This window comes from Myotis davidii, unplaced genomic scaffold (assembly GCF_000327345.1).
Source record: "Myotis davidii unplaced genomic scaffold, ASM32734v1 scaffold908, whole genome shotgun sequence".
In the NCBI taxonomy this organism is placed as follows: domain Eukaryota; kingdom Metazoa; phylum Chordata; class Mammalia; order Chiroptera; family Vespertilionidae; genus Myotis; species Myotis davidii.
Window position 1 is genome coordinate 33490 of NW_006298724.1, and position 13252 is coordinate 46741.

General features: G+C 44.5%; 2 protein-coding genes across 3 annotated transcripts in view; one reads left to right on the plus strand and one right to left on the minus strand.

Annotated features, from left to right (window-relative positions):
• Nucleotides 1-6541, minus strand: part of IMP4 (IMP4 homolog, U3 small nucleolar ribonucleoprotein) — a 13864-nt gene extending 7323 nt beyond the window's left edge. The window contains exons 1-9 of one of the 2 annotated variants that reach the window (XM_006774479.2): nucleotides 5847-6540; nucleotides 5597-5705; nucleotides 3894-3977; nucleotides 3100-3209; nucleotides 2890-3022; nucleotides 2649-2803; nucleotides 2472-2566; nucleotides 2278-2351; nucleotides 2007-2195 (exon numbers count right to left, since the gene is read on the minus strand). In XM_006774479.2, coding sequence (XP_006774542.1) covers nucleotides 2083-2195; nucleotides 2278-2351; nucleotides 2472-2566; nucleotides 2649-2803; nucleotides 2890-3022; nucleotides 3100-3209; nucleotides 3894-3977; nucleotides 5597-5705; nucleotides 5847-5849 — 876 coding nt within the window. In that variant the 5' untranslated portion in view covers nucleotides 5850-6540 and the 3' untranslated portion in view covers nucleotides 2007-2082. Of the gene's footprint in view, nucleotides 1-2006; nucleotides 2196-2255; nucleotides 2352-2471; nucleotides 2567-2648; nucleotides 2804-2889; nucleotides 3023-3099; nucleotides 3210-3893; nucleotides 3978-5596; nucleotides 5706-5846 lie in introns of those variants that run through there. The other variant, XM_015570949.1, reaches the window with a different exon arrangement.
• Nucleotides 6542-6567: 26 nt separating this feature from the next.
• Nucleotides 6568-11399, plus strand: CCDC115 (coiled-coil domain containing 115). The gene is given in 4 exon segments (XM_006774478.2): nucleotides 6568-6868; nucleotides 6953-7035; nucleotides 8279-8410; nucleotides 10461-11399. Coding segments are annotated over 4 exon segments (588 nt in total). The 5' UTR covers nucleotides 6568-6608; the 3' UTR covers nucleotides 10574-11399.
• The last annotated feature ends 1853 nt before the right edge of the window (nucleotides 11400-13252 follow it).

The following is a 13252-nucleotide window of genomic DNA, read 5'->3' on the forward strand; positions in this document are numbered from 1 at the left end:
TTGATTTTTATGAAAAAAATAAGGAGCCATTTTTCATAAACATTGAAGGCACATCCAGAACATTTTCCTGAGTCATTCTCAGAAATGAGGCCGTATTCCAGGTAAACTAGAGTGCTTTTAGCTAATAAGCTCTGCTTTAAAACGCAGCACTCGTCTCTATTCGGAACCTGTGTTCCAAGCCAAAGCTCATTTGCAATCCTGAGTCACTTGCTCTCAACCTGTCCAGCACATTAAAGCATAAATCCATGTCACACTGATATACGCTTTGGTTAATGAGTTTGGGTGCCCTTTCTTGGCTATGCATACCTACTCTACCACAGGAATCCTTGTTAAAAGGTAAAGATAAAAATTATAAACAACAATGTGACAACAAATACATATCTATCAACAAGTGAATCTAAAAACCAAGTGAATAAAAAATCTGATGGACAGAATGAACTGGTGAATATAATAGAATCAAAGGCATAGAAAAGAAGTGGACTGTCAACTCTCTGGGGGAAGGGGTGTGGGGGGTGCAGGAAGAGACTGGACAAAAATCTTACACCTATGGTTAAGGACAGTCGGGCGTCGGGGGGAATAAGGGCATGGGGTGGGGTGGGAACCGGGTGGAAGGGAGCTATGGGGGGAAAAAAGAGTAACATCTGTAATAATCTGAATAAATATTTTAAAAAAAGGGAGACCACAGACAGTACAAGGTCATATGAAGACACAGGCAGAGACTAGCATGATGTAGTTACAAGCCAAGGAACACCAAGGATTATTGGCAGCCATCAGAAGCTGGAAGGGGTAAGGAATGGAGGGCTTGTGGGTAGAGCTCACACCTTCATCTTCTACATCTGTCCTATAAACAAACACTCAGTTCGTGGTAATTTATTATGGTAGCCCCAGGAAACCAACACAGATCATACTACTCTACTTCTTGTATGTATTTTGAAATCTCCATAACTTGCAAAACATTTTTAATAGCATATTCTTCATTTGTGAAGTGAGGCTGTGGCAAGCTGCGAGGCTCCAGAAAAGCCCTGAAGAAGGAACTAACTGGACTCATGAGTTGAGTTAGAATTATGGACATCCTGTGATGTCCCCTCCTCTCCCTGAATGCCATGGCCCATTTGGTCCTATGGGTCCCCTGCTCTCCCTCAAGACCCCTCTCCCACTGGGCTGCTCCTGGTCCTGAGACCCTTATGAAGACTGTCTATCTAAGAGTTTGCATGGACCATCTAGGTGGCCCCTGCTGTTTCATGCCATCATGTAGATCTCAGGGCACTTGCAAAGGCCTCTCCCTCTCCATTTTCCTGTCTGACTTTTTTCTTCATAGCCCTGTTCGCACCTGGCGTGATAGATCTCTTTCCTACTGCTATCATTCTCCTTCGTGTCAACCTGTGTGCATTATGTAGGATCTTGACATCCATTTTGTGTGACACCAGGGCTCTGAATACATAATAGAGAAGTGGGCAGAGAGGAAGGGCAAAGCAAATGACTGTGGATAGGTCAAGTAAAGATCCCAGAATCTCCTGAGCAGCCGTGACCGCGCCCTGACCTCAGATAAACTCTTCCCTAACAAGAGAGCAGGTGGTGTGCACACCTGGTAGTCTCTAAAGTGTCAATGTGTCCCTAGTGAATGGAAAGGTGTGCCTGTGTGCTGAAGTAGACAGAGGGATCCTGGGAAGCACTGACCAGGTCCCATCCTCTGTGTCAGCCCCCCCAAGTCTCATGCTTACTTGGAGCAAATGTGACAGGCCCTGCTGCCCATGCCCATTGTCCTCCCCGATGATGAGCACCTGAGAAACAGCAGCTCCAACTCTCCCAGGGACAGCGCCAAACCGTCCTAATAACTCAAGAGGAAGCCAACATGCTGAGTCTGCTTTGTCCTACACACAATGTCAACACCAGGCCTGAGAATGTCCCCAAGCTGTCAGGTCCCCAGCTAAGAAGACCCCATGGACATCATCCTTTATACTTACCCTGACATCCGGCCTGTCCAAACCAAACAGAGGCAAATGGGGTGGTGTGGCACACAGACTTTATTCTGACCACCCCTACCTCCTGGGTCCAAGCCCATATCCTGACAACAGAATGGGCTCACTCAGCACTTAGAAAGACCCTCTTGTGTGCAGTGTTGGTGTAAGGATGCCAACGCCACTCCACATCTGCTGTGGCCTCCTGTTCCAGCGTGCCAAGGCGAATCATGTATACTGGTAGAGGGGAACAGAGACATTATCAACTATACAGCCAGCTTTTCCCCACCAACAGACCTGAGATAAAGTCCAAACTCACACTTGAGCTCAAAGCGAGGGCCAACTTCGGTCAGCTCCACATTGCGGTGGTTGGTCTTCCTGTACACATGGTGTCTGGGGCAAGGGGAGGCAGGGCAGGAGTGAGAGGAGGCAGGAGCAGCTATAGGTCAACAACCAATAGTATAGGGACACAAAGGTCAGGATACAATCCCAGAGCCCAGCCCATGGACACACCGGAAAGAGATGTAGTCATTCTGGTTTGCAAAGGTGATGACCCGATGGCTGTCTTCTTTGGGCACAGGGAACAGGTAACGAAGTATGTCAGACACCTGGGGCAGAGGGAAGAAAATTGGGGAATGCCCAGCCTGGCATCGCCTGCCCCCAGCCCTAGTCCCATGATCCCAGACTCACCCGCTTGCCCAGACGGGAGGAGAAGCCATGAATGATGAGGTGAGGTTTGGCCTCTGACACGGTGCCCAGGTCAGGGATGTCATGCCGCATAAGCACATTGCATAGTGTGAAGTAAGCAGTGGGGCCAAAGGGCAGGTGACTGACAATGAACCCCACTGGTGGGGCCAGATAGGCTGTCAGAGACTGTCTGCTCTCAGATGGCCAACCCGGCAAACACCTTGCTCCCTCCCACCAGCATTACCAGGTGTGCCACGATGCTCATGGATAACTATCAGGTCGGTGACGCCATTAGCTTTGCAGGCTCGCACCAGTGCCCCCACCTCATGTCGGCCACGGTTCATGCGCTGGGCACCAGGAAACACCAACTTCAGCTCCTGTACGTGTACACACACTAGTTAGGACTCAGGCCACTGGTACCTGAGCATCTTCCACTCCCTGCTTCTTTTGATACCTTTGCAAACATCTTGAGGCGTGAACTGGGGTCTCGGGAAGTCGTGATCATGACCTTGGGATCCTCAACCCCTGCCCATCGATATTCATCATCCACATGATTGGTCACACCTGTCAGATGCATGAGGGGCAAGAACATGAGATTATCTTGGGAAGTGAAATACTAACTTGGGAGTGGCAGAATCCATTCAGAGCTGCACCATCTGACAATATCTTCAGCGATAGGATGCTCCACACCCCACTGGGCAATAGGGTGGCACCAAGCCATATTGGCTACAAGCACAAGTTTAATGCAGAACTGAATTTTCTAATTTGATTTAATTTCACTCATTTAAGTTGTATTTATCACACAGGGCTAATGGCTATTGTGTTAGCATAAGTACAGATTCTAATAAGGCCAAAAGTAACAGACTCCTATTTCTCCTAACAAATATTTACATCATTTGTGATTCCTTTCAGATGTGTTGAATAACACAATGAGTAAAATATTTGGGTGCTAATGAAGTGCTGAGAGCTCGGAAAATGGCAGTGAACATAATGGACACTATCCTGTCTCAGCAAAATTCACATTCCAGTGAGGGAGACCAAAGTAAAACAGAGAGTAAGTTGGGTGGTATCACATGCGTCTCTAATTGGAATTGGGAGCACTCAGGACGAGCTCCTCTGAGTAGCCATCAGGGCAGAACCATGAAGACTCTGGGGCACAGTTCCAGGAACATGAGTCACAGAGCCTTTCCTCAAGGTGTCTGGGGAAAAATATGGAGGCCAGTGGGCCCCAGTGTTGGGGAAGGTCACCTTCACCACCAGCGTCGTCAAACTCCAGGGAACCATGTAAGGCCAAAGCCTCCCTACGTAACTCCGTGGGGATCAGGCGGTTCTCTGCAGGGGAGAGAGAGAGGGATAAGTGAGATATACAGATGAAGGTCTCAGTTAATACAACACTACGGCTTACAAACCTGATGGAAAAAATACCTTTCTTACTCCTTTCTGAGCAGAGATGATACGGGGGGGGGGCGCGAGTGAGAGGTTGGGGACTATTTCCATCTACATGCTAACCTGTTAACAATGGTTATAGGAAACAATTTGCTACAGTTCCTGAGTCGCATGGCTTGAAGGTTTTTAGACTGCTCTTTCTGTATAAAGGTGGACCAGAAATCCTGAAACCCTCTGACAACAAAGCTGCTAATCATGATGCTCTAGTTCAGAAGTTTCCTCTGTGAACTAAAGCTTGACCTGGCATAGGGGCTGGGCTGTGGGAACATCCACCTTGGGAGTATAGAGCTATACATGACTGTGCCCCTGGAACCAGCACTTGTTAGCGTGCCCTGGTGGAATTCTTGCACATGGAAGATACTCACCTGAAGGAAATCTCCACTATACTCAACGGACTTTAGAAACAATGCTGAACAAAAACATAAAACTGCCAAAGAATACATAATACCTAATACTACCTTTAAAACTAAAAATCAACCAATATGATTTAGGGATACAAATAAGTACCATATAAGCACACACAAAAAAAAACCAAGGAAACAGTTTATTTTTAAACAATATTCAATACTGTGGTTACCTAAGTTGTGGAAAATATTCCTGAATTTCAATACAGGGGTGGACAAAACTAGGTTTATAGTTGGCATTGTAACATTCTTTGAGTTAATAAAGCTATTGTAATAATAACCTGAATGTCTTTCCATACAAACAAATGTAAACCTCCTTTTGCCAACCCATGTATACTGACTACTTTCCATTTCTTAAGATGGGCGGATAGATTACAATTGTTTAACATTATGCTTAACATAAACATACACACACATATGTATATGTAGATATGTATATATCTAACAACTAGGAACATCTAAGTAATTTAAAATAATCAGATACTGAGTTGGTGTACCTTCAGATAAGAAACAAAGCTTCACAAGAACTAACACAACTGGGTGAATAAATATGTCATTTTTAATCAGACATGTGTGACAAACTCTTCATTAGTATGGCAAATGTAAAGTGGGGAAAACATTGCAAAATTAGACCCTAATTTACAACACAACTAAAATTAAATTATATACGGATTAACAGTTTAAAAATGCAAGGGACTCATAATACCGCTAAAAGACAGCAAGGTATGTTTTAGTACCTGGTACTAAAGAAGATAACGAGATGAAAAACTACAGGGAGTGGAACGTCTACAAGGACCATAGGGATAATTTTAAATTTGAGAAGAACTAGACACACTGTAAGCAAAATTAATAGACAAGCTGTCAAATCTCGATACTGTAGCATAAATGACAAGTAATTCATACCATCATCTGAAGGAGCACTTGCAAGCAAGAGAAAGACCCAGCAGGCAAAGAAAATGACCAGTAAATACTTGAAAAGACGCCCAACTATACTACCAACGAAATGCTAATTAAGTCACTTGGTTTTTCCATTGGGTTTTAAAATGCAAACCCGCAGTCTCTCTAAAGCTGGGTGACGCCGCCGGGCAGCGGGGACCATACCTTCGAGTGCGCGCCGCACCTTCTCCTTCCTCTCGTAGGCGGCGCGCTGCGCCTCCTCGCGGGCCTTGCGGTAGAGGTACTCTCGGCGAAGGCGCGCCTCACGGCGCAACTAGGGAACAGCGTGTCGGGTGAGCGCCTCTTTCTCCATGTACGCTCGGCCCCGGGGGACCACCCATCCCGAGCCCACAGACCTCATCCCCAGCCCTCCGCGAACCCCCAACCTCCAAAACAGATGCTCAAACATCCCTACCATCCTGGGCGCCGCTCCCACGTGGGTTTCGGAGAATCTGCGAAAGCTGCCGGAACTACGCAGCCCTCGCTTCCGCCCTCAACCTAGAAAGGGGTAGAGGTTCACTAAACGCTGCTGATGGGAGTCACAAGGCGACTGGCCAGCCCAGAAGCGCATGCTCACTGGAGCTACCAATAGGCAGAGGAAATGTCAAGATTTTGGCGGCCTGGGGCTGCCATTAATAAAGATGTCTTCTTTGGCTTCACCATTTGTCGCGGCTGTGCAGAATGTCCAAATTGAAGATGATGTACCGCTAGTTATGCCATTGGCGGCTTGAAATAGTGCAGCAGCTGTAAAGCCAGCACAACGGTAGGCCGCAGGATCGATTAACAGCTCCTTTTGGAATTAAATCTAAAGCCGTTTCTCCCTTAAAATGGTTGCTACGCCTCCTTCCTTCTCCACAGCGATAGCCCTACTTTTAAAATGCAGCCGCTTCCAGAGCGACTCGGAACCCCACAGCTCTCGCCAACTTTCCGGTTGGCTTATTCGCTTCGGATGCTAAGCGCAGAAAGCAACTACTCGGTTCCAATGCTGCTGCTCTGAGGACGCTTGCCCTTAGAATCCGAGACTCCCACGGCTTTCAACCCCACGGCTTCCACTACGTGATCGCTGGGCCCACAGCGACGGCGGATCCCGAACGTCCATTGGCTACACTACCGGCACGGTGAGCGGTGATTGGGCGACCTAGAAGGAGACTGGCTCCAGATTAGAGTGCGGTGGGCCATGGCCGCTGCCGATTTACGGGCGGAGCTGGACTCGCTGCTGCTGCAGCTGCTCTGGGACCTGGAAGAGCTGGAGTCAAAGCAGGTCATTTTGTTTGTCAGTTTATTTTGTTCATTAGATGCCATATATAAGTGAGATTATGTGATACTTATCTTTCTCTGACTTTCGCTCTCCAAAGCTCGCTACGCCATGGGTGCCAAGTCGGTAGGGCCCCTGCAATATGCCTCCCGCATGGAGCCCCAGGTCTGCGTCTGCACCGAGTGAGGAGCCTTGCCTGCTGAATCGGGTGGGTGGGGAATGCGCAGGGTGGGGCTGTCAAAGATCCATCCTCCCTTCTCTTTAAGCGAGGCGCAAAATGGACTCCAGAAGTTTCGTGTGGTAAGAGCCGGCACCCAGAGTCCAGAGGAGGTGGGGCCCCGTGAAGCAGGTGAGCCCCGCTTTCCATCAGGGACCCCTCCCGATGTTAAAGACAAAGTACAATTAAGGAGGTGATTTTATTCAAGTTGCTTTGATAGAGCGCCCCAGATTTGAAGATCAAAATGTCTCAGCAGAGTGGTTCTGGCCTTAGACTTTTATAGGGAGAAATAGGTGAAGTCTTTTACAGTTGGGATTGTTTTGTAGTTACAGGAAGTCTCAGTCAGTTGGAAAGAAAATGTTTATCTCTTTCAGAAGAACAAACTTTCAATCTCAGCTAGCCATTCATAAAGTACAGGGAGTTGAGGGTCTGTCTGACCTTTCAGCATGTTCAGGCAAAATGGGAAAGTTCAGTTGTGAAAGCCGCAACCTGCATGGCTAGGGTTCAGGATCTGGAGAAGGGCCACGCACAAATGAGGAGACTAGACAAGAAATAAGAATTTGGAAATCATGAGGATCAGGCGGAAAACCGCTCTCTAGTGGAAAGGCTTCACTGGGGCCCAGGCCCTGTTAGATTTTATTTAATTTTAGAACACACATATTGCCCTTAGTCAGGCAGGCAATCTGGTAGCAGAAAGACTATCTTAAAGGTCAGTAAATATTAATAAAGATTTACTTTGAGACTATTACATCAGGAAATTGCTTGAGCCAGCATTGTCTCAACAGAACAATTGGTGCATAGCTTTTAGCCCTTGCCAAAGCTCAAGATCCATCAGCCTTCTGGGTTCCCTGTTTGCACTTTCATGATAGTGTAGACCAGCGGTTCTCAACTTGTGGGTCGTGACCCCTTTGGGGGTCGAACGCCCTTTCACAAGGGTCGCCTAAGACCATTGGAAAACATATATAATTACATATTGTTTTTGTGATTAGTCACTATGCTTTAATTATGTTTAATTTGTAACAATGAAATTGGGGGTCACCACAACATGAGGAACTGTATTAAAGGGTCGCGGCATTAGGAAGGTTGAGAACCACTGGTGTAGACAATGGATAGCTTCCAGCAGTCAGTGTATGACTTTGTCTAAACAAGGGTTGGTTTTATGAGAGTCTTGAGAATGTATGGACAGTCTCACATTTGAATCACAAGTGGGGAATGGTGGTTTTTTTGTGGTAAGCTGTTTTTTGGATCTTAAAAGGTTGCAGAGATTTTGCAACCATCAGTATTTCCCAGGATCATGAGCTCAGAGTTCAACATTGTCACCCAGAAGTTAAGGGCCAGGTAATAAGATTCCAACTTCTACCCTTTCTTTCTCCAGCTCTTCGAAGGCGCAAGGGCCTTACCAGGATTCCAGAGCCCGAGGTCTTCTCAGCCTCCCCAAACCCTCTGAACTGGTTTGGAATCCTGGTTCCACATAGCCTACGGCAAGCCCAAGCCAGCTTCCAGGAGGGTGAGTGGACTCTGCCAGTTGACCATGTGGCTCTAAGCCAAAATTGGACCCTCTAATGCCAGGACTGGGATTAGTCTACAAAGGGTTTTGCAGGTTTTCTCCATTGCATACTTTTGTTGCATGCCTGCTGTTTTTTCTGAAAGCATTTACAGCATCTTGGCAGTGTTCTAGGCTCATGATCAGTGCTGGGATACAGCAGGAAATGAAAGGGACAAATATCCTCATAGAATGTTATACTATTGAGGGGAGAAAGACAACCTGCAAATAAGTAAGTAATGAGAATTGTAATGCAAAAATAAGATAGGGTGTTGTAGATGAAATGAGACAGGAATGGTCTGGGGGAACTGTTTTATGAAGGTGATCTGGGGGAACAGTGTTCTAAGCAGAGGGGCCAACTGGGATGAAAAGGCAAGATTGTGTGGGCCATTGCAGAGAAGAGGCCAGTGGACTAGAGTTGGTGCAGCAGAGAGAGCCAGGAGCTGTGGTTAGAGGGCTCTAGGCTCCGATAATTTGAGGGCTGAATAGGCCCTGTTGAGGACTTTGGGAATAATGGGGTAGACTTGCAGCCTGACAGGAATCCAGTGGATTCTGCGTGAGAACAGATGAGCAGAGGTATTAAGTAGCCACCAGGGAGCAGCCAGACTTAAGATGCAGGTAGAGGTTGGTACATACTAGATCTCAAGGCCTCCCTTTTACTTTTTTATGGCTTTCCCAGAATTTATGAGAATCATCTGGCAATTTTTTCTTGACAAGTCCCAAGACTACTGACTTTGTCTTTTGAGAAAAACTCCCTCTACTCTCCTCCTCCAAATGACTGACTTCTTTGTTTGGTGGGCAAGATAAACTCCCCCTTCTTTCCCCTTCCCTTCCCCCTCCTTTTCTGCATTCTTTGGTTAGGAAGGAGAGGTATTAACCATCTGTTCTCAAGTGTCCTTGGCTGGGAAAGATAAGATCTTGCTGCAGACTAGCTGCAAGTTGCCCAAGCTGTTTAGCCTTGTTTTAATTTTCTTGTCTCAGTTTCCTCCTGCACTGGAATCTTCTTAGCTTCTTAATATCCTTCTATAGAACCCCCCAGGATTTGCTGACAAATCAATTTGGGAATAAGGGAAGGATAGGAGTGAAGGATGAGCCCACTGGCTAGTCAGGAATCCTGGGAGGATGGAGCTGCCCTCACCAGGTGTGGGAGGAATGCAAAGCAGCAGCTGAAAGGGTATGGTTGTGTTCCTAGTGGTGGAGATTCTGTGGGCAGTTGCACACATGCATCTGGAGTTTGGAAGAGGCTTCAGCTGGAGAGAGATTTCAGAGCCCACCACATAACTCTGGTATTTAAATTCCTAAGTTTCTGACACATGTAGCATCTTAAAGCTAAGATGGAGTAAAATCAGCAGGTGGACAGGAAGTGAAGGAGAGGAAGCGGGGAACCATTAGAGGAGACTGAGAAGCAGTAGTGAAGCAAGAGTAACACCTAGAGGGTGAGGTGTCCCAGAAGCCAAAAGGAGAATGTGTTTCCTGGATGGAGTTGATCAGATGAGTGGCCAGCTCTGCTGCTGGATAGGTAGGCTGAAGACAGGACTGGCCAGTGCATTGGTTGGCATGGAGGCCCAGAGGATTTAGCAGCAGCTATTCCAGCAGAGGCATCAAGCAGAAGCCACCTAAATGTGGATCCAGAGTATGGAATACTGTTGGAGGCAGAGAAAACAGGTGGAAGGAGTGAGGGTGAAAGCCGCGAGGGACTGTGGTAATGGAGAAAAGAAGGAAGAAAATAAGAGCATGAGACAGTGTGTGTAACGATCTGTGGATTATTAGTTCCTGGTGGGTGACAGAAGGGGGTCAAGAAAGTCTTTTGAGGAGGTGACATTTTAGCAAAGACCTGAAGAAGGTGAGGGTGTGGGTCCAGTGAGGTTTGGAGCAGCCATTGCAAGAGTGTACCTGGAATGTTTTAGGAATAATAGAGGCCTAGCGCCTTTCCAATGCCTGGGAATGCCCAGATTCCCTTAAGTCATGTGTCAAACTACAGATACCATGGTGACAATTTCTCCCCTTCCTCTAGGCCTGCAGCTGGCTGTAGATATGGCCAGTCTCCAGATCCACATCAACTGGGGTCGAAGCCAGCTTCGAGGGCTCCAGGAGAAACTCAAGCAGCTTGAGCTTGGGGCTGCCTAACCTGTGGCCACAGAAGAAGACCATGAGTTCAGTTCTTTGATGTGGTTGCTTTATCTCAGGCCTTCTTCCTTCACAGCTTGCTTGGCCCCTACCACTACCACCCCATCCCAGACAGCTAATCACCCCCACCTTAAAATTTTTCCAGTCTGCTGTTTCCAACTTTGTTATATGTGGAAGTTTAAAGAGACAAACTAAGTAATGTTCAAAGTCACTACTATGAAACCACTTCCAGTCCTTGTTCTAGGACACACTCATATGGGGAGGGTCAAAGCTGTTAGGTTAGTTTATATTAGGGAGCAACAGAGCAATCGCATGCATAAATCACTGCAGAAGAAGTAGTGCATAGCTAGTGGCAGAAAGGACAAGAAGTAGGTGCTGCAGTTTCACTAGATCCTCAAAACTGATTTTGATGAAAAGAAAAAAAGATACATGGCTAACAGATCAGGAGAATGATTTCACGTCTATAACAAACACAATTACCTGCATACATGGGCAGCCCTTGGCAGGTTTTAAGCCAAAAAGTAAAAAAGATCTAACCTAGATTTTCAAATGAACTATAGGAAGAGACCTTTCAGGTTTTGAAACACCTGCCTTCTGTCTTTTCAGTAGTGAGGCTGAACCTTTTGTAATTTGTTAAAAGGCCAGTTGTATTTGCTATTCTGGGATCTCTGTCCTTATTTCATTTTCCTACTGGATTGTGGATATTTTTCACAGTTTTTAAAGAGCTAATGTTTATGCTTGGGGAAAATTGGTCCTTTGTTCACAATATGAGTGATTTTCCTAGTTTGTTTTTTAACTTTATGGTGTGTGTTTTTTTTAATGGTTTTTTAAAAAATAACTTTATTGTAAAATAAAACATACTACATTATAGAACCACACAGAATAATTGAAAAGCTTAATGAATAATTAAGGTGAAAGCTATAGTAACTATCACCCAACTTGTGTTTCTTAGCCTGTTTTGTTTTACATTTTATTTTTTCATCACCATTTATCCCCATATACCCTCTTCCAACCTCTTCCTCCCCGCTGCAATCACCACACTGTTGACCCTGTCCATAAGTTCTCCTTTTTTTTTTCTCAATCCCTTCATCCCCCACTTCAACCAGAGCTTTAATTTCACTAGTAGTGATCTAATCACATTCCCTGGTTCTTCCTGATTTAGTTTTGGAAGATTATATGTTTCTAGAAATCTATCCATTTCTTCCAGATTTCCAATTTGTTGGTATATTTCTTAGAATTCTTTGTATTTCTATGGTGTCAGTTGTTACTTTCATTTCTGATTTTATTTGAATCCTCTCTATTTTTTTCTTGATGAGTCTTGTTAAGGGTTTGTCAATCTTGTTTCTTTTCAAAGAACCAGCTCTTGCTTTCATTGACCTTACTGCTATTTCATTTCTACTCTGATCTTTATTATTTTCTTCCTTCTGCTCTAGGCTTTCTTTTTTTTTCAGATTCCTTTAAGTATAAAGTTCAATTGTTTATTTGCGCTTTTTGTTGTTTCTTGAGATCGACCTGTAATGCTATGAATTTATCTTTTAGGACTGTTTTCCCTGTGACCCACAGATTTTGGGTTGTTGTGTTCTCATTTCATTTGTTTCAAGGTATCTTTTGATTTCTTCCTTGATCTATTGTCAAGCCATTCATTGTTTAGTAATATGTAATTTAGTCTCCATATCTTTGTGGGTTTTTCAGTTTTCTTCTTGTGATCAAGTTTCATGGCATTATGGTCAGAGAAGATTCTTGATATGATTTCAGTGATAATTTATTGAGACTTGTTTTATATCCTAACATATGGTCTATTCTAGAAAATGTGCCATGGGCACTTAAAGGGAATGTATATACTGCTGTTTTGGAGTGAAATGCTCTGATGATATTAATTAAATCCATTTGGTGTGGTGTGTCACTTAAGACCACCGTCTCCTTGTTGATTTTTCTGTTTGGATGATCTTTCTATTGATGTCAATGGGGTGATAAAATCCCCTACTATAACTGTATTACTGTCTTTCCTTTTATGTCCATCAAGATTTGCTTTACATATTTAGGTGCTCTTACTGTTCATTACATAAATGTTTACAAGAATTATATCCTGTAGGTGGATTGCTCCCTTTATCATTATGTAGTGTCCTTCTTTGTCTATTACTATAGCCTTGGTTTTAAAGTCTATTTTCTTACATAGTATTGCTACCCAAGCTTTTATTTCTTTTCCATTTGCATGAAATATCTTTTTTCATCCCTTTACTTTTTGTCTGTATCTTTTGTTCTGAGGTGGACCTCATGAAGGCAACATATACACGAGTCTTATTTTCTTATCCATTCAGCTATCTTATGTCTTTTGATTGGAGCATTTAAGTCTTTACACTTAAAGTGATTATTGATAGGTATGTATTTATTGCCATTTTATTTTTTAAATTATGTTCCTGGTTTTGTTTTGTTTTGTTTTCTTGTTCTCCTTCGCTTCTCTTTTTTTTATTTTTTTATTTTTTTACACGAGTCTTTTTCTTATCCATTCAGCTATCTTATGTCTTTTGATTGGAGCATTTAAGTCTTTACACTTAAAGTGATTATTGATAGGTATGTATTTATTGCCATTTTATTTTTTAAATTATGTTCCTGGTGTTGTGTTTCTTTTTAAAGAAAACCCTTTAGCATGAGTGAGGGGGGGGTGGGTGGGGGGGCAAT